Source organism: Periplaneta americana, chromosome 8 (assembly GCF_040183065.1).
Source record: "Periplaneta americana isolate PAMFEO1 chromosome 8, P.americana_PAMFEO1_priV1, whole genome shotgun sequence".
NCBI lineage: Eukaryota > Metazoa > Arthropoda > Insecta > Blattodea > Blattidae > Periplaneta > Periplaneta americana.
The window spans coordinates 8,491,613-8,517,560 of NC_091124.1; the positions used below are offsets into that span (position 1 = coordinate 8,491,613).

The following is a 25,948-nucleotide window of genomic DNA, read 5'->3' on the forward strand; positions in this document are numbered from 1 at the left end:
ACACTTAAGTTAATCCTAATTTATACATCATCTTCTCATATTGATGTCTCAGGATTTCTTCATTGACTTCAGTAGACATGGACCTTGCATTCTGTCTCGCTCCATACTCCAGCTGCTGTATCTCCCGCAGTGTAATAGAGTTTTTGGCACACTCAATTTTGTGGATGTATTGAGAGATGCAGCCAAAAACTTCATATTCCCACCAGCTCTCATGCCTAAGTCAACATTGCTGAACAATCAACAGGTATGAAGACCAATTTCGTACCCACAAGCTATTTTCATAATACGATTGATTCCAGTAATTTTGTCTCGTTTATTTCTGTGTAATGTTTTTAAAATCATTATTGATAAAATTAATTTTTCAGGCCAAAGAATATGTTGAATCTTTTCTCAGTCATTGTGTTCGTCCATTTGGTAATCTGGTGCAATTATGTGGACATAATAGAGCAAGACAGAGGGACAAATTGGCTCATCTATTAGAAGACTTTGCAACACTGCAAGACGAGGTTAGTTATTAAAATCATTTTCATGTATTGGTGAATATTTTAAGATGACAATATTGTTGTAATTTGAATATAGACTTCTGTGTGATGACTCAGTAACTATGTACATTAAGTCATAGGTCTGCCTACAGAGTTTAGGAAACTAATTTTGAACAAATGAGCTTTTTCTTAAGGCTCAGAATACAAGTGGTGCAAGTCCACAGAAACTGCTAGTGACATATTCATTGTTTTAGAAAAAGTGAAATACAAAAGTCAGTAGCACAATTTTTCATTCAATCTACATTTATTCATAAACATAAAATATCCTGTTACTTATACCATAAGAATATAAATACCTGAAACAAAATTTATGGCTGGAATTAAATAATGAGAAATAAGCCATGGACTTGCTTCATTTGTCTGCTGAAAATGTTGAAATATTTCACATGGCAATATTGTCAATCTACATTGAAATAATCACTTGCTTATGACGTTTACTTGTTACACAGTTTTAACAATTCTCTATCTGTATTAATTATAAATAATTACAATAATGTCCTGAAAAAAACATAATAAGTTTATATTCTATTCTGTTTTCATAAGTTACTTTTGCATGATGTTTGATTAATAATAATATTATAATCTGCACATATAACAACAACAACAACTGTTTATCACTTGAGGAGTTACTTAAAACAAAGTGAAACACAGTTGTTACATAACCATAATGTAACTAATACATAACTAATTATTTGAATTGTTTTTTTTTTCTTTTCAGTTTAAGTATCTCTTTTGCTTCCGGTTGAGTAAGGTACCGGCAAGTCTTCAGAACCCAGTTAGTTTGATTCAAATAATTTTTCAATTCATCGCACAAATGAAAATAACATGAATTAACTGAGTGAGTTGACTCAGATGGTAGCATTTGAGACTCGCACTCAGGAGGTCCCTGGTTCAAACCAATTTGATTGGGGTTTTTCATGGTTTCCTCAGTCACAAAGACAAATGCCAGATTATAAATTTACATACCATCATTCATCACCGCCTCAATCACCAATATCATAAACATTACTCAAAATCTATAATCAGTTACATGAACACAAGCCATCTAAAACACACAATAGAAACAGGAACTCAGCAATAGTAAAAACGGCCTGCAGGTATACCTACAGATCCTGAACACGCAGTATCACCACAGATGTTAAAGTATGTATAGACCTAAATAAACTTAACAAAGAAAAATTACTGAACAAAAGAATAAACCGCAAAGTGAATAGCACAGGATGCTAAGTGAGGTGGACTTGCTTCACTCGTCTGTAGTGATCGGGTGTGATTTGAAGACTGAGATAGGTTTTCAAAATCGCTCCGAGAAATCGCCATCTCAGATCGATACGTGATTCATAGGTATGGCGACTGATGTACGTGTATGACAATTGCAAGTCGGAACATTAACTTGTAGGACGACATATCTGGGATCTAATTACGAGTAATTATCATCCCACTCTAGAAGTTAACGAGGCAACTCTTTGATACTGAATCACTCACTATCGTCTATATTCTTCCACGAATAACTCACCTTCATAAACATTCTTAGGACACACAGCCAGAGTGTGGTCTGTTTCTAGTATACTCGCCCCCTAATCACTATTGTTTATAAAAGACATGACAGCAGTATATCAATTCAATTCCCAGAGGAGTGATAATAAACTGTCAGCTCGTGATGCGAAACATTGAAATGTTTTGATTAAATATACAATAAAACCCCGATAAGATGCTGTTCAAGGGACCACATGTAAACCGCGTATTAACTGGGACCACATATTAGGCGGGTATACTAATTTTGACTTATATACAGTATCTGTTAGCATTTTTCTTTATTGGAATACATTATTCATGAAAGGTAATACAGTATTACCACAGTCTAGTATACACAGTCACGAAGCTCAATACATAGTAAATATGCATCCATAGATAGTTGCTAACCAATAGGATCGCTAATATTGCCTGATTACAGACAATGCGAAATAGTACTGGCAAAGTCTATTGTTCCTAGTACCCTCAGAACTCAAGTTTCATGACTGTATATACTAGACTGTGGTATTACTCCATTATGTAATTACTGTACTGTAATTACATCAAAGACATTTGCAATACTGTATGTACTGTACTTAATTCTTTCGAAAAAAAGTCATTTATAGCTGTTTGCCGTGTGCGTGTTCGCAAAGTCCTCATGTTTACCACACTTTGCTCTCCTGCACTTACATCATACGGATGTTGCAGCTGCAGTGATTGAGTGGCGATTTTTTATTATTGTCCTTAACATCGATGATGTGATTCCTAATGAATCAGAGAGTTGTTTCTGATTAAGAGTACTGTTCCCATCATACTTACATAAGATTTCCAATTTTTCCGACACAGAAAGCACTTTTCGTTTAACACTCATTGTAATCACACTCACAGACACTTCAATACACTAAGGACAACAAACTGACCAGCAAAAATTTCCAGAATTTTATTATGACCGACTGAGGAACATTGTTTGAGAGAGAGGGTTAGCAAGAGGGTGAGGTATTGTAACTGTATGTAGGCTTTAAGCGCGCAGGTAAAGAATCGAATAAGAGAGCGTAACAAGAGGGTGGGGTATTGTACAGTATGAAGGTTTAAATGCGCAGGTAAAGGGTCGAATAAGAGAGCGTAACAAGAGGGTGAGGTATTGTACAGTATGAAGGTTTAAATGCGCAGGTAAAGGGTCGAATACCAGTACTTTTCACGTTAATAGCACCAGCGAGTTCAATGGCCAAAATGTTTCATTGTTGTTACAGTACATTGTTGAAAATTACATCGAAAATATTCCACAAAAATAGCATATTATGTGGAACTTGAGCACAACAAACAGGGTATTTTATAAAGGCGTTATATGTGAAATGTGCAGGGACCGGACAAAAAAGCATATTACACGGGATAGCGTAATAAGCGGGCGCGTCTTACCGAGGTTTTACTGTATTGCTAAGTTATATAGTCTATATTGCTACAGACAATTTATTTAACTAGCTAGCTAGTGAGTACAAATTAAAATTATAAAACAAAAATGTTTCTAGCCACTACCGTAAGAGCCAGACTCGTGTACGGTGTGGTCTTAGCCAATAATATAACAAAATTTAGAAGGACAGTTTACTAAATACAGTAAGTAACTTAATTCAAACTAATAAATAACACATAAGAGCAAAAAAAGAAGAAATAGAAAAAGAGAGAAAAAAAACGCATTTAATATAAACTGACAATTAGACAGAAGCCAGTGATATTCAATAAAAACATGATTAATTAATTAATTTAGAAGACTTTAATACTCATTACTGATTTCTATAAAATCTCAGATAATCGAATGTTATGAAATATGTGAAAGAAAAGACTGAACACGTCACTTTCCACCAGTTAGAAGTAATGGTTTGGGTCTCAAAATGAAGATTTCTGTTTGCAACATTAAGGGCTGTACTATACCGTTTGATTGTAATGTTGGAATTCATTCCGGTTTTGTTCCGATATACATGCCCCTTGCAAAGAACTATATTCCGTAATTTTGTAAAATGACCGCGAATTGAAGACTTGAAAAACCAGACAAGCTGTGATTTGCATCAACAATAAACTTCTACATTACGACGGACGACATTACTTGCCTGCCATCATCTTTAAAGAATGATTGTAAATGCCAGGGCATTACAACATTCGCTATTACCAAGAATCATCCGAACACAAAAATCACACTGTGACAAAATCGCTATTATCTATCACAGCAATTTTTCCGGAGCTGTGACGGCAAAACATTGTCACACCCCACCTCTATTTGTCTTCTGAAAAAATGGCAATCTGTTTCAGTGTTCTGGTAAAGTGCTACCATATATTGCCAAACCATTAAATAATATATTAATTTTATTATTCATTTAGAAAGATCTTACACAGTTGTATCTATTGAACATTAATTAGCAAATGTTTAATTTTTGGACTTGCACCACTTTCATTCTGACCACTTCCATTTCTTAAGGCTGGTTCACAATAAACTGGGAACGAGAACCAGAATGAAAACGAGAAGCAGAGGGCGTGAATATGAAAATTTCTGATTCACAATAAACCGAGAACGTAGACGATTATGCATATCGATATGCATGTCAATAATGATATGTAAAGTCGATATTACGCATTCTGATGTTATTTGTGTATAACTGACCAATGGCGTTCTCTCATGAGTACAAGGCAGCCAACATAAACACAGGTTAACCAGCTTCGAAATTTCAACTGAAACATTTCATTAGGTATGGTACTATAAATATGCCCATGCATCTTTATTATCACAACCTATTTTAAGTCTACCATAACATAAAACAATTAGAGAAGAAACACTTGTAATAGAACAAAAATGAACACAACAGTAGTTATTGAATTGAAGCATGAATATGTAGTGTATAATACAACCAATACAGTAATAAAATATGATTCACTTACGATCGATGTTCAAAGACGCAGCTATTGAAAGCCACGTATTCTCCTTCATTTTATCATCTTTATACGAGGCGCGCCACTTATCGTAAATGTGGGGATTTTCCTCAACACTCAATATTAGAATCTCATCAAATAAAATTTGCTCTATGATGCACAGCACAGAACAAAATAATGCATAGGTTATGTCACGGTCTTCTTGCTACAAAATATATGACGACAAAATAGCTTTTAGATGGCAATAGAATGAATCTAGTGGGCTGTGATCGGAAACGTGAACGCTAAAGTTGAAACTTGGCCAACTCTCCGTTCCCGATCCCCAGCTCAGGCAAGCTTTTCGTTAATTGTGAATGCTCACATTTAAATGTGCACATTTTAACAATTTTACCGTTTTCGTTTTCGTTCCAATTCTCGTTTCCGGTTTATTGTGAACCAGCCTTTACTATAGAAATGCAGTAAAACTTCTTTTATACATTTCACACTTCTTCATCATGTAGACTCATGTACCTAGTTGTGGGGTTGATACCATCCTCCATCGTCCTCCCACACATTTCATACTACTTCTTCTTTCCTTTTTTTTCCCTGAGATCCCGGCAAAATTCGTATACTTTCCATGTTAATTTATTTCGGAAATAAGTTTTTCATTTATTCGTGTTTTATACTTATATGATCTACAATTGTATTTTAAACCCTAGGAGATACAAAACATTATTTATACATTCTAAATCAGTTTTCTTGAAATTAGGTTTGGCGTGAAAATATAAGAACACAAAAATACAGTACATGTTCATTGTTAAGATGTGGAAATTTGAAGCTGGCCATGCTTGCCTGCAGCAATTTTGTGTTTTTTAATGATGCTGGTACTGCTTTAGCAACATTAAAACATTTCGTAATACATCATGATGTACTCAACAAATTAGGGAACAGTTTAGTGAGAGCATGATTTATTCCTGGCGTAAGTAGTCAAAAATGATTCTCTCTCTCTCTCTCTCTCTATTTTTTTTTTAAATAATCACATGTTATTAAATGAAGATCACCTGGGAAGAACAAGGTAAGTCAAATTCCAAAAATTTTCTGGATTGAGTATGAAATGTAAGTTATCAGCTAGCTTTGGCTTTAAGCAGCTAAGATTTCATACAAATAATCTTACATTTTTTCAGGAGTCTCCGAGTTAGCTCTGTGGTAGCATGTCTGGGTTCGATTCCTGGTGGGGTCAGAAATTTTCATGTACAATTTCTACCTCGGGACTAGGAGAGATGGCGGTGCACAACTTCTAATCACTAAATTGTGCACCAATATGCCTGGGCTAAATCCCAAATCTCTCCGCAGTGCATATGAAGAGAAGGCATATGTCACTGTTGATAGTGATTCGTCCGTCGGATGGGGACGTTAAGCTTGCTGGCCCCCTTGGTGCTAATTCGACAGGAGTAGGCTACGTGCCGGCACCGGGTTTCCCCTTCTCCCTTCCTCACCCATTCCCTACACTACGCATACACACACTCTAATACACGACATAGCTAATTCTTCACAGATACACATCATGCATAACATGACCCGCCGGAGTGGTGTGCAACTTGAAAATGGGTCACAGTCCTGCCATCTATCTGCAGTATGCGGAACCCGAATCACGCAAGTGAAGTGGGGAGACACACACACACGTTCTTGCGAAAATTTTACTGAATTGACTAACTCGTTCTTTCCATATGAAGGGTTCAGGGAAAGCACACACTGTCACGTTTTTTAAATTTTTCAGGGGAACATTTCTTAACTTTAATATACTTATGTCATTATGAATTTACATCTGATTTAGTTTAATTTACCGTGTTATAATTCACGTTTTTTACCATTCTGATTTATTAGAAAGATAATTCACTTTATGAGCTAGCAGATGGGACCAAATAACAAAATTCAACAAAAAGTGACTTAGCATGTTCTTTCCATGGACCCTTCATATAGGCTTCTAATGCTATTTCAGATGTTATTAAATGCCACTTAGTTACACGTTTTTGTCACTTATGCGTTTATTTCTTCAGACCCTATAAAAGCATATAAATTAATTTTTATAATAATAATAATAATAATAATAATAATAATAATAATAGTACTAATACTATAGCTCTGCTATTATAGGGCTTTTTACAGTGCTGTAGTTTTAGGTATAAAAGAAAGAAATTAAGAAAAACTGACAACAGAGATTATTCAATTAAAGCTTCGATAGCAACCTTTTGAATAGTGTTTTTCTAATAATAATAATAATAATAATAATAATAATAATAATGGATGATCCATTTGGGAAGACATAAAATAAAAACCTGATAAAATTAGAACTGTGGTATTTATTGTTAAATAATTTGTACATGGATTCTAGAAGAATGGGAGTTTTGTCCAAATTAGACTTCAACATGACCACCATTGCGAACACGACACAGTTCATATATTGAGGCTAATTCTTCCATGTGTGGCCTAACATCTCAGGGGTAACTTTCTCAAAAGCTGAGAAAATCTTTGCTCTGAGATCATAAATATCACTAGGTTGCTGTGCATATTATTCTTCACAAAACCCCAGAGAAAGAAATCGGGTGGTGTCAGATCTGGGTAATTTGGAGGCCACATAATTGGCCTTCTCGACCACACCAGTTGTTACCATATGTGTCCTCCAGATAATCACGAACATATGTTGGCCAATGAGGTCGTGGACCATCCTGTTGGAACACGATGTTTTGTTGTTTTCCTGTTGCAGTTGTGTTCGAAAAAGTTTTTCAACATGTCCAGGTATGATCCTGAGCGAACTGTTTCCTCTGTGAAGATAAACAGCCCCAACAGATTGCAGCGAACATTAACTTCAGGACTAGCCCGTTCCAGTTCATATGAGACATGCGGATTTTCGCGTCCTCATATGATTGCATTATGGGTATTCACGTGCCCACTGATATGGAAGATATATGAGGGGCTCACAACCAGAGTGGACCAAGTCTACCAGTGATCAGTTTGTGGATTAATACAATCTCGGATGAAGAAACTTAGATTTATTCATCGCCATAACAAACCAAGTCCATAACTCATTTGTTACTCCACAGAGGGCAGCATTTCCTATGGAAGGTGAAGGTTGCTAAGCGTGAGCCAGGAACTTTAAGACTCAATATCTCAGAACTGTTCCAGATGGACTTGGTCCACTCTGGTTGTGAACCCCTCATATTCGCTCGTTGTTGTGCAGTAAACGTCATTTTGTTTATTCGGTCGTTGCTGAGTAACTTCTTTTGTTTCTTATGCGGTAACAATGATGATACAGTTTTAAAGTATTGGAATTGGTATGATGAGATTTACCTAAAGATGTCCCCACCCGGAGATCCGATTGGGGGACAGTTTTAACTCCGGAATATTTATCTTTAGGACTCATACTCATGTATGTTGTGGCTTTCATGTAACTGTTTTCTTAACGGGCACCAGTTTTTACAATGTGGCAGTTACATCACCCGACGTAAACCCCCATTATGCAAGGGGGACCGCACCTGTCGTTGGTCAACGGGTCCTTCAGACCTAGCCGGGAGGACTAAATAGCTGTTATTTAGATCCACCGACCTTTCCCTCATGTGCCGCTGAGGGACGCTGTTGTGCTGTTGTTGGGAATATGTTCAAATGCTACAAAGAAGTCAACAAAAATAAGAGAATGCTACAAAATGTTAACACAACTCCAAAAAGTTAATAAGATTGTCCATCTCCAATGGATTCCAGCACACTGTGGAGTCATGAGGAATGAAACCGCAGACACACTTGCCAAGAAAGGCACAACAATAAAACAAAAGTCTAAATTTAATTTCTCATATTCCTAAATAAAACGCTTGATCACTACAAAATTTTCTCATTCATACCTACAAGAAATAGAATCAAATGCTAAAGACAAAAAATGGATTACACTACTTTCCAACCCAGATATAATCCCCCAGAGACCAAGGAAAACAGCAGTTGCAGCCTTCAGACTATTGACAAATCATGACTGTCTAGCAAGTCATCTCTACAGAATAGGTATCTCAGCTTCACCCATATGTGTCCTGTGTAACAATCCAGCAGAAATGAATGAAGACCACTTGCAGACCTGTGAAGCATTAAGATCAGAAGAAACTACAGTTCAAAAGTATTGGAAAGCACGACTGCTAATGGCTTCATTGCCAAATGCAAGGCACTAGACAACAACGACAATGATGATACAAAACTTCCATGCTTCAATATCACATTGGAACTGAAATTAATTCTACAGCACCCCCATTATAAATTTTATAATCATTTTATTTTATGTCTTCTCAAATGGATCAGACTGTAATATTTTCGAGGTGTGTAATACCGACAAATTGGGAAATCACGCATGCGCACACACATGGCTAGAACAGACTCAGCTTGAGTCTAACAATGAATGAATGAATTTAATTAATTAATGAAAATATAATTGTCATCTGATATTTATATACGTTCAGATTGTTTAATATAATGTGTTTGTTGTAATTACAGGCAGAACGCGTTGATGCATATTTGCACAATCTTTCTCTTAAATCAGATTCCCCCCGACCACATCTGGCTTGTTTTGGTACATGGATATTGTACCACACACTTAGAATAATGATAATGTATCTGTTGTCTGGGTTTGAACTGGAGCTCTACAGCATGCATGAATATCATTACATATTCTGGTAAGTTCGATCTGAACTTTAATGTATAGGAAATTATTGTAAAGTATGAATTTTCATATTCTTAAGAGCGACGACGCCTATGTAACCATAAATTTGTTTAGGTACCTGTATGAATTCCTGTATGGCTGGCTCGTGTCTGCTTTGTCAAGAGCAGACAGCTTTTTGTTGGAGCAGGAAGCAATGGCAGACAGTCATAAAGGTCGTGGAGCAAAGAAAAATAAAGCAAAAAAGAAGAAGACAAGACCATATGGAAAAGAGATTGCTATGCACCAAGCATTACAGAACCTGTGTGGTGGATTCTATAAGGTTACTGCCTTAATTTAAGTCACAATGCAGAATTTTTATTATATTCTTTATAAAGTCACTTAAATTTCTTAAAAGCACTTGGCTGTTAAAGACAGTGAATTGCAGACTTTTATAAATTTAATTGTGTCTAAGTAGAGTATTTATATAATGTTATTAAGCTTAGGATACACATTTATGCAGCGCAAGGAAAACTAGTTAGAATTCTATTAAGATATTTTATATAGTTTCAGATTATGATTAATCAAAATTAGTATGAATCAACATTTTAATACACGTATGTAAATTAGGAGCAACTAGCCCTGAACATGAACAGAGACTTCAGACTTCACTAACAAGACAATGAAATTCATGTAAACTCACGGCACTGCGCCAGATTAAAACTTCTGTATTATATTAATAACATTTGGTACTCACCCTGCTCACAGTTGCTGCTGGAAAGTGTTGCCCAACTTGTGTGATACATAATTCACACCTTTCACAGAACCTGTTTACTAAATTTAGTATAATTTCCTTACACGGAATTGAGCAGCCAGGGGAATTTATGTCTAAAACTTTCCCTTGTTCTACCACATACTTTCTTTTCCCATATATACATTGTCAAAATGTGTACATGTTCACGCACTGAATATGTAATCATTTCAGAACACAACATAACATAACAAACTGCACCTGCTCTTATCTGAGTCACTGTGTGCCTTTCTTGCCAGCTGTCAAGTCATTCCCTCTCTTGGTATGTACAAAAAAGAGCTGATGCCTGAAGGATAACATAAACATCAGTCAGGAGTGATGAAATGAGGATTAGGGGATTCACCAGTCATGCAGATAAGGGGAGACAAAATCGTGAGAATATTTGTTCAGTGGTAAGTCATAAAACAATGTCCAGTTTTGAAAATATGGAAAAGGGTGGTCCTCCAATTTGGGGATTGGGCGAAGGGCTAACAACACATCACGGTAAAAAAGAGTTTGTTACGAAACCCCAACATAAAATTCTTCACCTAACATAATTAGGAACATTAAATCCAGACGTTTGAGATGAGCAGAGCATGCAACATGTATGAGTGAATCCAGAAATGCATATAGTGTGTTAGAAGACCTGAGGGAAAAAGACCTTTGGGAAGGCTGAGACATAGATGGGACGATAATATTAAAATGGATTTGAGGGAGGTGGGATATGATGCTAGGGACTGGATTAATCTTGCTCAGAATAGGGACCAATTTGAGGGCGTATGGGAGGGCAGCAATGAACTTCTAGGTTCCCTAAAAGCCATTTGTAAGTAAGTAACATAAGGAAAAAATATATATATGTGTCAGAACAAGGGAAAACTTTAGACATAAATTTCCTGGTTTTCAGTTCCATGTAGTAAAATAATACAAAATTTAGTGAACAGGTTTAATGAAACAAGTTCTGTGAATGATGTGATGTGAATTATGCATCACATAAGATGGACAACACTTCCAGCAGCTACTCTAAGGAGAGTGAGTACCAAATGTTAATAATATAATAACAGTGCATAAGTTTTAATTCACTGAAGTGCTGGGAGTTTGCGAATGCAAGTAACCAGGGGTGGAAGGAGAGACCTGCCATTGGTTAGCCAACAGAAACAATGGGAGCATTTTCTGGGACTCATTGGATTTGTATTGTAGGGAGGGAGGAGAAACAAAACTATATATAAAATAAAATCATACGAAATATGCCGTGTGAAGGTATGTTCTGAGTAAACAAGAAATCTTTGTCCTCTTCTGTGTTATTCAGGCAATGGTAGGCTTCCGACTGGATGGCAAGATTAAGTTGCCTCACACAGAGTTCGACAATGAGCAGGTTCGGTATGAACACCGGTTTGCACCATTTGCAAGTTTGTTGACACCCCCTCCAATGCAGTATGCAGAATTTCGGGACATGACGTCTTTGCTGCGGTATGAACAACCACCTAGCAGTGCCAGCTTGTACCTTGGTGGCTGCCAGCATTTTCATAAAGCCAGGTCCTTACTAGAAACTATAACAACACCAGATCAAGAAGTGAGTAGATCTCGTACAGAATTTTCAAGCTGTGTATAAGTAAACATCTATTAGATTACAGGAAATCCTTGACAAGACTTTAATTTTGTTTTCCCATTGGTATTTTTAATTTAATCTGTGGCAAGACAGCCCATGAAGGGTCAAAACCGACCAACTGCTGCTGGCTTCATGTCCACATGCCTCAGCAGAGGTGAATGTTCATCCCATCCAACTAATGATCCCAGCTGTTATAGCTGATTTTTGAAACTGGATTTCACTACCTTAGGCCCGTAACACACTTGCAGAGTTTTCGCTAGCGAGAAATGTGTTGCGAGAAAATTAAAAAATTGATAACATGGATTCAAATGGACGTCCACACAGTGGAAGAGATTCTCGCTCGAGGCAAAAACCTCGTGCGAGTTTCTCGCTGGAATCGGTAGCTCAGCGAATTTTCCTGACACATTTATCAAAGATGTTTGGCATTTATACTCTTTATGACGATTGAATGTAGAAGAAGATATCACAGGTGGCGATAAATTGTATTGTTTTTATTTGAATATGAGGAAAGATGGCTGATAATTGCAGTCAGAAACTTATCGAACTTGTACGATGTCACCTGTGGGCCTATTTACATGATACATGGGATGGAAACTATAAAAACACGAAACTTAAAGAAGAAATCTGGATATAAATATCAGATTATCTGAAAATAAATACGGCTATATTTTATTTTGATGAGATTTAATAGTATTGATTAAACATTTGAAATAATGTATCTATATGTCTTACCAGTTTACATAATTTTAATCAGAATATAGCAAAGAATTCTCTATCACATCATGAATAGCAAAAAAAAAAAAAACGGTGGTCCATTGAACCTGAAATGCCTAAACATAACATCATTCAAATCGAAACCAAGTGTCCAAAACTCGCCCTTATTTTCCTAAGATACAATGTGATTCAGATATTTCTGGCTTTAATTTTCGGCCTACTTTTTCTTTTCATGAACAAAATATGTTCATGTAACTCCATTTCCTCATCATCTGAATACTCAGATTCAACATAGTGTTCGTACGTAATTTGTAAAGTACGACAATATACTAACAGGTTATATATTTAAGTACGACAATATACGTAAATACATAACCTATAATATTTCCCCCAACGAGTCATTACTATAATGAGATAAATGCTTTCTGCATGAAGGCAGTGCATAGATGATCATAGCCAGGTGTGATCTGTGATAGCGAGAACTCACCAAGTGTGTGGAGGAAGGCTCTTCGCCTCTTTCTCGCAACATATTTCTCGCTAGCGAAAACTCTGCAAGTGTGTTACGGGCCTAACTTAGTTTCCGAAATTTATCATGATGCTGGATGGGCACCGGACATTGGCAGAAATTTCATGAGAAAAATTCCTTTCCCGTATTTTTCCCCCCATTGCATTTAAGATAAGGTTACCAGATGTTTCCATTTGAGGACGTAACTGCAGTAGCATCTTCCATATTGTTTGTTTTCCAATGGTCGCTTTTGGTATCATTTAACCCATTTTTATTCTTGCCTCCCAGGAAAGAGCACTCAAATTTCTGCACTGCTGTGCTTCTTTCTTCAGTTTAATGCATTGAAGCAGATGTTCTTTGTTCCATATTGTTATCAAGGTTAATATAAAAATTGAATGCCAGGGGGGGGGGGGGAAGGCATTTCATCAAATCTTCATCCAATTAAGCAACTTTTGGCATCCTTAGAAGCCGGTTCTTATTTCACAAAATTCTCACTCAGTATGTCTGGGAAATTTTATTAAATATCTCAGAGCCTGGATTATTCATCCACAAGAGAAGATATCTATGAAATGTGTATTGCTGAGATCTTCTCCAGAAAGAGAAAAATTTGAAGACACAGTCCATTACTTTTCTTCAATAAAAGAATTGTATTCCAATGGATACCATCCCATTGTGGAATCCTGGGAAACGAGAATGCGGATGCTTTAGCAAAGAAGGGCAGCACTGCTACTTACAGACCTGTTACTAAATCTACGTATTACTCTGTGAAGAGATTTATTAAATCTACATACTTAGACTTCAACAAACAAAATTTGATAACATAATCCCAAGGGAAAAAATGGAACTCTCTGCATCAAAATCCACAGTTAATTCCCGATTTACCACGAAAATCGTCTGTAGCTGCATTTAGATTGGCAACAGGCCATGATTGTTTGGCCAAACATCTGCATAGAATTGGAATATATCAGTCCCCTAACTGCCCATTGTGCAACTCAAACCAAGAAATGGATTCGGAACACCTCAAAATCTGTGCTTCAGTGGCTGGTCATGATAATATCTTTGAAAAATATTGGAGTGCAAGAGGTCAAATGACTTTATTGTCAAACGCCTGGCATTAGAAAACAACAACAACTTTTCTTCAAAATGTAGATGGAATTAACCTGGTTGAAGGTATTTTATTTGATGAAATTTCTTGCTTGAAGAAATATGTGACTTCAGAAAAAATATCAAAGTGAAACGAAGAAAATGTTACTCTTTGCTCAAAATGAAGTAAAATTTTAAAATTTTTCTCTGAGAAAATAACTCCCTGTGCCAACTCGAGAATTGATTGAACTATCTCTGTCCTTCTGGAAGTAATGCTTCAGAGAGTTTTTCTTCAATGACGTGGACATCCCAAATATCTAGAATGAGTTTCGAAACTGTTCGAGTCATGCTTCCTTTCTTAACCAACTTCAACATGATCTACAGTATCAGGATTTCCTGCAAAATTGGGATCCAGAGAAGACCCGCTTAAAAAATTCACTCTTCTGAAAAATACTAGCAGTTTAAGTAGTCGATATTTTTCCCTGGAAATTGTGAAAATAATCTGGTAACCTTACATTAGAATGTGACTGGATAGTCACATGCTGTTGCTTCCCAAAAAGTAATACAGAAACAAATGACATAATAGCCAATAGCACATTGCATCGATGGGCACTGTATTTGTTCTCAAATAACAAAGTTTTCAATTTGAATTGTAAAATGTGTTCATTTTCCAGGTAAGTGACCTTCTAAAAGTGGCCAAAACCAACTTCGTCGTGCTCAAGCTGTTGGCTGGTGGACATAAGAAGGACTCATCACATCCTCCGGATTTTGATTTCACTGTACATCATCATTTCCCAATTATCAGGCTGTTGTAAACTCAATGACGCCGAAACTTGTGATAGAACTAGTATCTCTTTGTGTAACTTCCTCTTCAAACACACAAAACATTTAGGACAGCGTGTGGAAACTACTGAAGAGCAGCTGCTGTTTTAACCTTAATAGTGGCGAAATATGAACATGAACCATGATTCATTTGAACATAAATGTCTATTATTACTTGTGAAACTTCAACAAAACATGGAAGCTTTTTTGTTATTTGTATGTGACTAAATAAATTATTATGAAAATCCAATTTTATTCACGATAGTGATACTTATCTCACCCAATCGCAGCTCATAGTTAAAGACTCAGAGGCATAATGAAATATATAATTTAAATTCATAGCTAATGTTTCGAAATTGTATAAGTAGTAGATTGCAGGTTCCAACTACAAATCTGCAATAATATCTGTACAATAGAGCTAAGGGTTGTGGTTGGGATGGAGATCTGTCCTTTGTTTCCATAAAAGTTTACATTTTTACACCTAATCACATCTTACCAACCCATAAAAATTTTGGGCCGTATTCATAGACATTTTTAGCGTGGGCTTTCGGTGGATTATCAGCGTTTTTCGTATTCATAAACCAGTGTTAGCGATAGGATATGATTAGAATTCTGTACTAGTAACCAGTGGATAGCCGGGGCTAGCTTAGTACACTCATAGCGCGTGCTGTGAAATGTCTGTGAACACCACCCTTTACGTCTAGTAGCTTACATAAAAAAAAATTCATTCAAAGAAAGAAAACCTTGCTGAACTCTCTGTATCTCTCTCATTTACTCTACGATGGGTCATTAAATTACTTTTTAGTACATGCTCTCTAAAATAGTTGCTTTTCGAACTGTTATCAGTGCCTGGGCCGCTAAAGTAGTCATGGCAACCTTTAATATAATATGCCAACATTATTTCATTATGTTTATCACATGGCTGTGACAATATGACAATTGACTATGCCTTTTATAGTTACATTTACGTTTACTTTATTTTATTTCATATAATTTAGAGAGCTTTTACTAAAAACTGTTGTATGCACCACGTATGCAAAACCTTTAGTGGACTTATCCCGTATTTTGGACAAGGCATAAGCTTACACTTCGTCCAAAAACACTGAATTCGTCTGCTAAAGCCTTATTTTGCGTACCTGATACATAAATAGCTATTTCGACAACCATTCCTCAAGTACAGTATATCTTTTAATGCTAGGAAAGCATGTTAAAAATAGACTATTATTATGTTAGCTTATGAAAGATACTTTTAACACTGATTTTCAACTGTTTGGACTGACTGTCAATTGTTTTCCACCAGATGTCACATGGCAGCAACTGCAGCCAATCAAAATGGTTCAAACAAATTGCAGGTGTACTTTAAAAAAATGACTGTGTTGCACACAAACTAAATAAATGCTTCAACAATTAAGAATTAAATTTAACTATAAAAATTAGAGGACATCTTGGTTTGAACCAGGGGCCTCTCAGTCTCCAGTGATCGCTCTACCACTGATCATTTCCCCTGCTATGTTGTAATGTGTCGTTTCACTATTAGAGTGAGAAGGGAATACAGCAATTAAAAAGTTACGAGAGATATGTCTCTGCACCAGTACAGACAAGTGGCTGTCTAAAAAAACAATGTACAACATACGTGTTAAGAAAGAAAGAATTTATTTGTTCACTTGGCCTGCAGCCTCGTTTTGCAAACATTTCTACTCACAAAATAAAATGTCATTTCTAACAATATTACAGGTCTATTGTAAATAACTATTTTAGCAGAAACACTGTGAAATTATATTATTTATTTTCCTCCCCCCCCCCCCCAGAAATGGTAACCATTAAGGCAAATTTACAAAAAAAAAAAAACTGTCAGAAAGCACCAGATTACAGTACCGTAAAGATTTGGCATTTATGTAATCTAGCAATACTTTGGTGCTTCATGAAATCTTAACGGTTTTTTCTCTCCTTACAGTAATGTCATAAGAAGTAACTTTCCTGTTCTAACCATCTAATTACGAAATTAAATAGGCGCATAAATAAAATATACAATCCCCGAGGCCCCCCAACAATTGCAGGTATTACTCAACCGATGCCAGTGGAGTCCTGCAGCCTGGAGCGCCACTTGTACTTCTCCTGTGTTCGTATAGTGTCATCACAATAGTTCACATTATGTCCATGTCTCCATTCGCCTCAATTGAGTAATGATATTATGTTCTAATGTACAGCCTGACCAAATATTTAAATGACAAGCCACCGCAACTATCTTATCCTTCCCATCATCTTGTATAATATTAGTCTAAAAAATTCTTGGAAAATTAGCGTGAATAGAGAAATTTTGAACAATTAAAAATGTATTTTTAAAGATAACTGGTGGGAACAAGATGGTATTCTGACGAGAAGAGACCGAGGATTCATTATGAGATTACCTGACATTCTCCTTGTAGTTTGGTAAAGCCTCTGAAAAAAACTCAACCTATGAGCCTAAGCCAGGTTATAACCCACATCCAAAATTCTGTTATGTTAAAAATGTTCATGCCTAATGAGTTAAAAGAGATGGAAAAAGTTCCAAAAGACGAAAGTAACAAGCATATCCAACAAAAGATCTTAAAATAGAAAATAGTTATGAAGGAGTAAATTCGTTTAAATATTTAGGTTCCATTATAAACCAAAATAATAGTATAGAAGAAAAAATAAATGAGAGAATTGCTCTAGGCAATAAAGCATATTTTTCGAACAAAATGTTGTTAAAAAATAAATTGATATCTAAGTCAGCAAAATTCAAACTATATAAAACAATTATAAGACCATTTGTACATACGCATGTTAAACCTGGGTGGCAAAGGAAACAATAAAAACAAAAGCTTTTGATTTTTGAAAGGAAAATTTTGCGTAGTATAATGGGACCAATCAAAGAAAAAGATGGTACATGGAAGATCCAAACCAACATGGAATTAAATAAGACAATTAAAAATAAAAATAAAATCAATTTTATTAAAAGTCAAAGACTAGGATGGTTTGGACATGTAAACCGAATGCAAAATGATAGACTGGTGAATAAGATCTACCAGTGGCAACCTCTAACGACAAGAGCAACAGGAAGATCAAAAAATAGATGGAAGGGATGACTGTTTTTTTTTAGTTGGTTATTTAACGATGCTGTATCAACTACAAGGTTATTTACCATCGATGAGATTGGTGATGCGAGATGAGGCCGAGGATTCGTCATAGATTACCTGGCATTCACCTTATGGTTGGCGAAAACCTCGGAAAAAACCCAACCAGATAATCAGCCCAAGTGGGGATCGAACCCGCGCCCAAGCGCAACTTCAGACCGGTAGGCAAGTGTCTTAACCGACTGAATCACGCCGGTGGCTTGAAGGGATGACGTACTGGAAGATATAAAATTATTAAGGATTCAGAATTGGCCCAAAATTGTCCAAGATAGAGAGAAATGGAAAGAGATCGTTGAGAAGGCAAAACTTCAATGCAGTTGTAGTGCTTTAAGAAGAAGAAGAAGAAGCATATCAGGAATTCTTTTTTCGAAAGGAGAAGAGACAAGTACATATAATATTACGCATATCAGTAGTATGCTAATTAGTTTCATTTACTGACACCTTTCGACAAATGTTGAAACTCTTGATACAGGAAACTTCCAACACGACACTGTGGTGCCACTACTGTACAACAAATTTGCTTCTCTCATAGGTTTCATTGCCTGCACTTTCTTGTGAATCAGCCAATCGGGCATGGCACAGTCTGTAGCGCTAAACAAGCCACTGATTCACACTCCAGTGGTATAAATGATCACTTTTACAAGACAGGAATGCAAGCAACAAAATATGCACCATCTGTAACAATACCACAGCTATGAACTAAAATAAAAATCAAATAAGATATGGCCTAGTACGTTTATAATACGACCTTTGGAAAACTACAAACTTACCTTCATTTTTACGGTTGGCGACTGGTGTAGATACTGGGCAAGTATTCGTGTGTTCTTGTAACCTGTGATCTGTCTCATAAGTAGACAACGTTTGTCTATGGTAGTAGTGTCCAGTAATGTACACATACTTCTCACACAACATCTTCCGTACATTCCACTATAACTGTACTGGTCACAATTTAAGAAGGCATCTCGATTCGACTGATCCGTCTGGAAGTGCGTTGTTGTCGTGCTGATAAGAAGGCAACAGAGAGGAAGAAGAGTCATTGCCAGATTGTGTCTTAGCTATTATTGGCGCTCTGTTTATATAATATATTAAGCACATATTATGATTCTATTGCTTAACAATGAAGGAGAAGGACGTGACAGCAGTACATAACTAGGACTCCCATCTATTCAGCTGATGTCAATAATTATTGAAAGAAAACCCGCTTCTCTTTTATCTGCCAGTGTTAACCTTTAGAAAATTTGAATAATAATACAAAGGAAGCCGACTGGGTAGCAAATGATTGAGTAGACTTTACCGATACCCCTTTCTGTAAATATAATATACATTTTAAAGTAAAATGTATTTATCTATAGAACTAGACACTGAAATGGGTGTGTACTTGAAAGAAACAGTATATTATGGAACTATATACTTTTACACACCACATTACAATGTTGTCTGCAGAAATCATTCTACCAATGACAAGGAAGTAAGTACACGTGAATTTGTTGACATCAGGATTAAAAATACAGTGAACTGACTAGGGTGCCACCTTTTCCTACCTTCTCTGATGAAAGGGCCAGTATGTCAACTTGAAATGTTTGAACGTACCAGTTCTTGCAAAGCTCCAACAACTGAAAATATAATATCATAAGGAAATACTGTGTTGCAAGATGTTAAACAACTTTCACAACACACTTTGTGACAGACGAGAGCATTGGATACTAGTTATCATCACTAAATCACAAGTCCTAGATATGCCTCGTAATTGAACAGATTTTTAAATTTTATTTTCACTTGCTGGGAGAACAAATATGTTACAACTACAAATTATAGGGTAATCTTTGGTTAAGTATAAGAAATAATGATATACAAACCACAGCTGTTTCTCATTTTGAAATTATGTTACAAAATTCACAGTCACTTCATTATGAACAAAAAATTCAAGGTATTTCTTACTACTAAGTTTAATTTAAAAAATAAGTAATTCTTTCATATAATTACTAACATAATAGTGACAGAGTATTTATAATACACTTTTCCCATACAGCAAGATATAAATTGGTATCACGCTTTGTTGCAACTTAAAGAGTTCTATGTTTCACCGAAAACATCTAAGTTATGGAAAACTTAGTCATTATTACATGCCTTAGTATTTGTTTTCAGTCAATTTGGTGTCTGATATATAAGATTATTTTCATAAAAATTTCTTTGTAATAGTTTCCGAATTTTTTAATCTGAATATCTGAAGTGAAATTTCAAGATAAATATTAGTTTAGTATATCTACAGTATATCTGTATCAAAGAGGTACTATATTTTAAAATTTTGGTATATAATTGTATATACTTAATCGAAATCAATTAACTCTTTCAGATCATATGCTTAAAACTAAATGTAAACTTGAAAACAATTATTGTCATGTGAGATACTGTATCAGCTGAAAGCAAGGAATTGTTACCAACAGAATATACTGCTGTATGGTACCGAACAACTAGCCAACAGGTAATCACATACCGATATTTCTTCATGTACATTCCGTACATATTATATACATACAATATTATTATAAAGTCACTTTTGAAACAAATCAAAATCTTATAGTTATAGTTACACGTATTAAAGATGCTTGGTTCATTGTTAAATACTTTTGTTAAATGTATTAAAAATTAATTTCCACAGCCATATTGTTAAAATCATAAATATACAGACGAAAAAGCTTTCATATAAAACATTATATTAATTTAATGTCTTTGCAATGACTTTATAACAATGCTGTAATTTGAGACGATATCCCATAACAAAATTCAACGGATACACAGAGATGATGATTACTGCTACCATTGCACTATTTCGATTGATTTAACAGATTTCATTCACTAAGTGAAGTGAATGTTCGAAAAATCATCACTTCTGTGTGCAACTTTCAGAAAAAGAAATAAAAACTACGATCACAGAATATTTTCACGTGTTATCAAAATAAATAAATAAAACCTTAATAATAATTTAACATTCCTTGTGTTGTAAACTGGAAAAAAAATCTGCTGTCACTGTGATTCAATGTCTTCATGTAATATGTTGCTTGTGTGCTGCTGTATATGATCTCTTTTAATATATATATATCCATAAAGAGCCATCTGTCTTTACTAACTTTACATTGTATGAAATGTCATGCTACAAACGCAATCCCAACCCAGATATCCGCACAATCACTCTTATGCACACGCACACATACATACGCACAATCAGCAGGAACCTACCACTTGGCAAGGCCCGAACATGGGTATGAAAGTTACTTTAAATAAGCGATGTCAGCAAATGCATTGTTGCTGACAGTAATTACAAATAAATAAAATATTTATCAACATGTTACAGTATATGGTACATTAAATGGAGCAAACACTGAAATAAGTAATTGTGATAAAAGTCCTCACAGAGCTGCAGTAAGTATATCTCTACTGGAGATTACGTACCATCTCCTCTACGCAGTACAAACTGGAGCAGCAAGCAGGCAACATATGGAGGGCGGGGGACTCAGTAGGGCAGCGGCTACTTGTCTACTTGTTCTGGTCCTCAACTCGGTATCTAACATACAATTCTTGAAAGGCAAAATGTTCTTAGCTTCGTTAGTCTAAAAATTAAGTGGGTAACCAGTGCTTGAAGCCGTTGCCTCAAGTGTTCTTCAATCGCATTTTTAACATTCTCGTTAAAGTTCCCTTACTGCAGGCGGCTTTACACATGTTCGGCACTCGTGCGAGTTGCTAATCCAAATAGATCAATTCTGTGGTTCCAAGGCAAAACGTGATATGTCATTTCATGCAGTTTTTCAGGAGCAAGAATTTAAAATTAGAGCATATAGAGTATATAGAGTATAAAATCATAATACAGCAAACTCTCGATTATTCGTGCGTGGATTATTCATGCAGGGTTTGTTTATTTACTTCGGTGAAGGTGTTCGAAAGATTGAAACGACAAGAAATTTCGAATACGAGTGAACAGAGCTCACACAACTAGCAGCATGTATCACAAACAGCAACAACTGACACACAGCTATAATATAAACACAGTACATACTAGATATGTGAACCGAACTGGAAAAACTTATGAAAGCTAAATCCAACAATGTTCTGTACAATAATTTCAATGCAGTAATGTATTTAGTATTACAATTAGAAACGAATATAAATGATATCGTATTTTGATTGTGTTAATTTGTTAGCGTTAGAGCAACAAAGGATGTTTTGTCTTCCTAATTACAATTTAGTTAACTTTTATTGTGATTTTTTTTTGTCGAATGTTGGTGACAGTTATTTAAAAATTAAACTGATGTCGCAGTTACTAACGATCATTACAGTACAACTGATATGATTATGTAGTGTGGTGATCAGTATTGTGATAATTATGGCACTTACCGATACAATGGCTGAGAAACGTAAAAAAAAATGGTTCTAACACTGAAAGAAGAGTTAGAATTGATATAAAGGTAAATCAGTAAAAAATAAAAATAATAATTTTGAACACAGTAAGTTAGCTTACTATACATACACATGTTTATGATTTTCTTATGCTAAACTATTATTGTGGAAAATCAATAAACATTTCCGATTATTCGTGTTTTTCGTTTATTTGTGCTGTTTTGTCCAGTGATTAGCACGAATAATTGAGAGATTGCTGTAGTCATGTTTCATAACAACGGATTAGAGAGAAAAATAAGAGATATGAATGTCATCTTTTTCCACAATAAATATACAATCAGGATGCACAACATACTATCGTAAAATCTCATTTTCGCCAAAAATTGACATGTCACCTTTTGCCTTGGAACTAAGAATTTCTGTAGCTGTTAATACAATTTCATAGAAAGAAGAGTACGAGAAAAAGTGACATGTAAGAAAATCAATAAATTTACTAGAATTGTGAACACGAGAGGATAAGGAAATAAGTTTACAAATATACCTCTTATTATATTTTTTTAAAGATTTAAGTTAACGTAAAATATTTCTAAACTGAAGACAATTTTTAATTTACTGGATCTGGAATCAAGTGAAGATAAGAAAACAGCCTATTGACAAACAATCATTGTTAATATCTTAAAGAAGACAGGACTCTGAAGATTTAATATATAAGAAAATAAACAAGAGTGAAATACAAAACAATATTTTGGTTACTATATGAAACGGAAAACATGAGATTAAAGAATATTTCAAATTCAATGAATCTGGAATCAGATAAAAACATATACTAATTTTTACAGAAATAATCGTGAGGAACAATAAACACGAGTAAAATTTAAGACAATGTCTTCAGTGCTATGGAAATGAAAACAGAAATTGTATAACTTAATATTAAACTGGGAAAAAAATTCTTCTGGCACGAATATTCATTGTAAATGTATAAAGAACTTATCCAAGAACCATAAAGTAATGGTTTATGTTGACGTGGAGCTAAAAACAACAGAAAGAAGTTATTTGAAAACTGAAATGAAAAATTAAAACTGATTTTAATTTACTGGATCTTTAATTATGTGTAGCTAACCTAACAGAATTGTCTTTACTGGATATAACAATTCAATTTTACAGAACTGATCACAGAAGACTAAAACACAGTGATGTTTTGGTTGCTGTGGAATAGAGAGTAAAAACATTCAAAAACCGAAAATATTTTTTAATTTACGAAAATGGTCAGTTAGCAGAGATATCTACTGTTATTTTTTAAATATGTGACCACAAAAAAAGCAGGGAACAATAGAGAATGCAGAGCAATGTTTCTTATGCTACGAAATGGAGGGCAAAAACATTAAAAAATTGAAGCTATCACAAATAATATCACCAGATGCTACAGAGAAGCTGCTCACGAATCAGCATTACAACACTGTAATTAGCTGCTGCTTTTTCACTTAATTTTATTCTTCCCTCTATTTCGACTTTATAGATCATAGACTTTTATTACAAATTAAAGAATAAAATAATAAATTATGCTGCCACTACAGTCTGAAAATGTATGTGGTCAAAAAGGTCATACTGCAGTTGGATATTGTGATATTTACGTATCGTGAACTACACTACTACTAAAATTATATTCACAGACCGACAATGACTAAAATTTATGTGCTAGTTTCAGTACAAGTACCGAACATGTGTAGAGCTGCCTTCCCCTATTTTCTGTTGAGTCAACTTTCTTCCGATACAAAAATACGTTAAGTGCACATCATTAATTCTTGCTGCCACTATGGTTACATGTCTGTGTCTGCAGAACACTTTATTACCATATTCCAGATATGCTGAAGATATATTTGTGCCTGTTTTTATAGTATCTACGTCATCTCAAAGCTTTGTTCTACCATTTGATTTTCTAGGGAAAGTTTCCTTTTCATGTGAGAAACAAAAGCAAAGCACATCTTTCCCTTTTTTCCAGAATAATGATGTTAGTGTAAGTGCTTTAAAAGATGACGATTTCCTAAATTGTATGTATTTTACGTTACCATGGCCCCTTTTATGTGCAATTCTAATTTTTTGTTAGCATCTTAGGCAGCGTACATTATGTTGTGGCATGCAGTTAGCTTGCCTGAATTTCAATCATACTTTTCATATCATATTAACTTTTACTATTATTTCGACTTCAATTACGTCGATATGAAAAGATGACAGAAGATTTGTATTTGCTCATGGTGCCTGTGCTTTACACTTCCACGAATACAAATAGAACTTATGAAATATACTCTCTGAACTCTGTGAAAGGTGGTTAGAATGACAGTAGGTATGTACGAACTGTAAACCTAATAAATTTCAAGGAACTAACTTCATTAAGTCTTTGTAAATCCGAACAGAAATGAATACAAATTCTGCTACGAAACAGTTTGAATTAAGTTTTCTAATTTTGATTTGTGTAATATCTTTCTACTGTAAGTTTTCTATAATTCAGACATGCACTAAAGCTGAAAAATTCTAGAAACTGACAACATCAAATTACGCTCCATTTTGAACAACTTTTTGGGGCACACAAAAATACTTCCAAAAGACAGTTTCTAATCACAGATTATGTATTTTTGGAAGTGCAAAACACAGCTGGTCGTGGTGGTAGTCAGTCAAATGTGAATAATTGCAGAATTATCAGACAGTGCACCCTAGTTCTGCAGAACTTCAATCTTGCATCGTGACCTGCCATACAATGAGATGACTGCGTTCACCCTTCGCTTCCCCTTCTTGCTGCTCGTGCTGCTCCGAACCTGCCATTGGTTCTGTTTCACCCTCTACTTCGTCTTCTTCTCCGTCACCTGAAAGATCACAAAACCATTTACTGTTAACTGCTTTTTGTTCATATATGACAAATTAGCTACTAAAAACAAAAATTGAAATGTAAATCACTGTATATAAATGATTGTTTTTAACTAAAAATTATAACCTAATAATGTCAGTCAAAAAACCAAATAGTTCTTGATTTCTACCTTTAAATATTTGAGTTATAATCCCAAGTGCAGATAGAACGACTTCCTTGGTGGGAGGGGGGGAGGGGGAATAGGACAATAAAATAAGCTAATTCATAAATACGTATTTTATCATGAGCATATAAATGCGTCCACAAGCATAAAAAGAAACAAAGCCATACATATACATACATAATGAAAAATAACTTTCACAATGCCCTCTCAGACCTATACTGGGTGTTCATTTCAAAGTGTGTC

At 35.1% G+C, this 25,948-nt stretch overlaps 2 protein-coding genes across 18 annotated transcripts in view; one reads left to right on the top strand and one right to left on the bottom strand.

Moving 5' to 3' along the window:
• Nucleotides 1-15,385, top strand: part of Naa35 (N-alpha-acetyltransferase 35) — a 34,031-nt gene extending 18,646 nt beyond the window's left edge. Inside the window, exons 8-14 of one of the 3 annotated variants that reach the window (XM_069832354.1) lie at nucleotides 53-244; nucleotides 366-506; nucleotides 1,261-1,317; nucleotides 9,474-9,652; nucleotides 9,754-9,958; nucleotides 11,712-11,975; nucleotides 14,988-15,385. In XM_069832354.1, coding sequence (XP_069688455.1) covers nucleotides 53-244; nucleotides 366-506; nucleotides 1,261-1,317; nucleotides 9,474-9,652; nucleotides 9,754-9,958; nucleotides 11,712-11,975; nucleotides 14,988-15,128 — 1,179 coding nt within the window. In that variant the 3' untranslated portion in view covers nucleotides 15,129-15,385. The remainder of the gene's footprint in view (nucleotides 1-52; nucleotides 245-365; nucleotides 507-1,260; nucleotides 1,318-9,473; nucleotides 9,653-9,753; nucleotides 9,959-11,711; nucleotides 11,976-14,987) is intronic. The other 2 variants (XM_069832355.1, XM_069832356.1) reach the window with 2 other exon arrangements.
• A 4,642-nt stretch (nucleotides 15,386-20,027) lies between these two features.
• The window catches only part of syd (JNK-interacting protein syd), a 154,912-nt gene continuing 148,991 nt past the window's right edge, over nucleotides 20,028-25,948 (bottom strand). For 14 of the 15 annotated variants that reach the window (XM_069832348.1, XM_069832345.1, XM_069832339.1 and 11 more), the window contains one exon: nucleotides 20,028-25,540. In XM_069832348.1, coding sequence (XP_069688449.1) covers nucleotides 25,407-25,540 — 134 coding nt within the window. In that variant the 3' untranslated portion in view covers nucleotides 20,028-25,406. The remainder of the gene's footprint in view (nucleotides 25,541-25,948) is intronic. The other variant, XM_069832347.1, reaches the window with a different exon arrangement.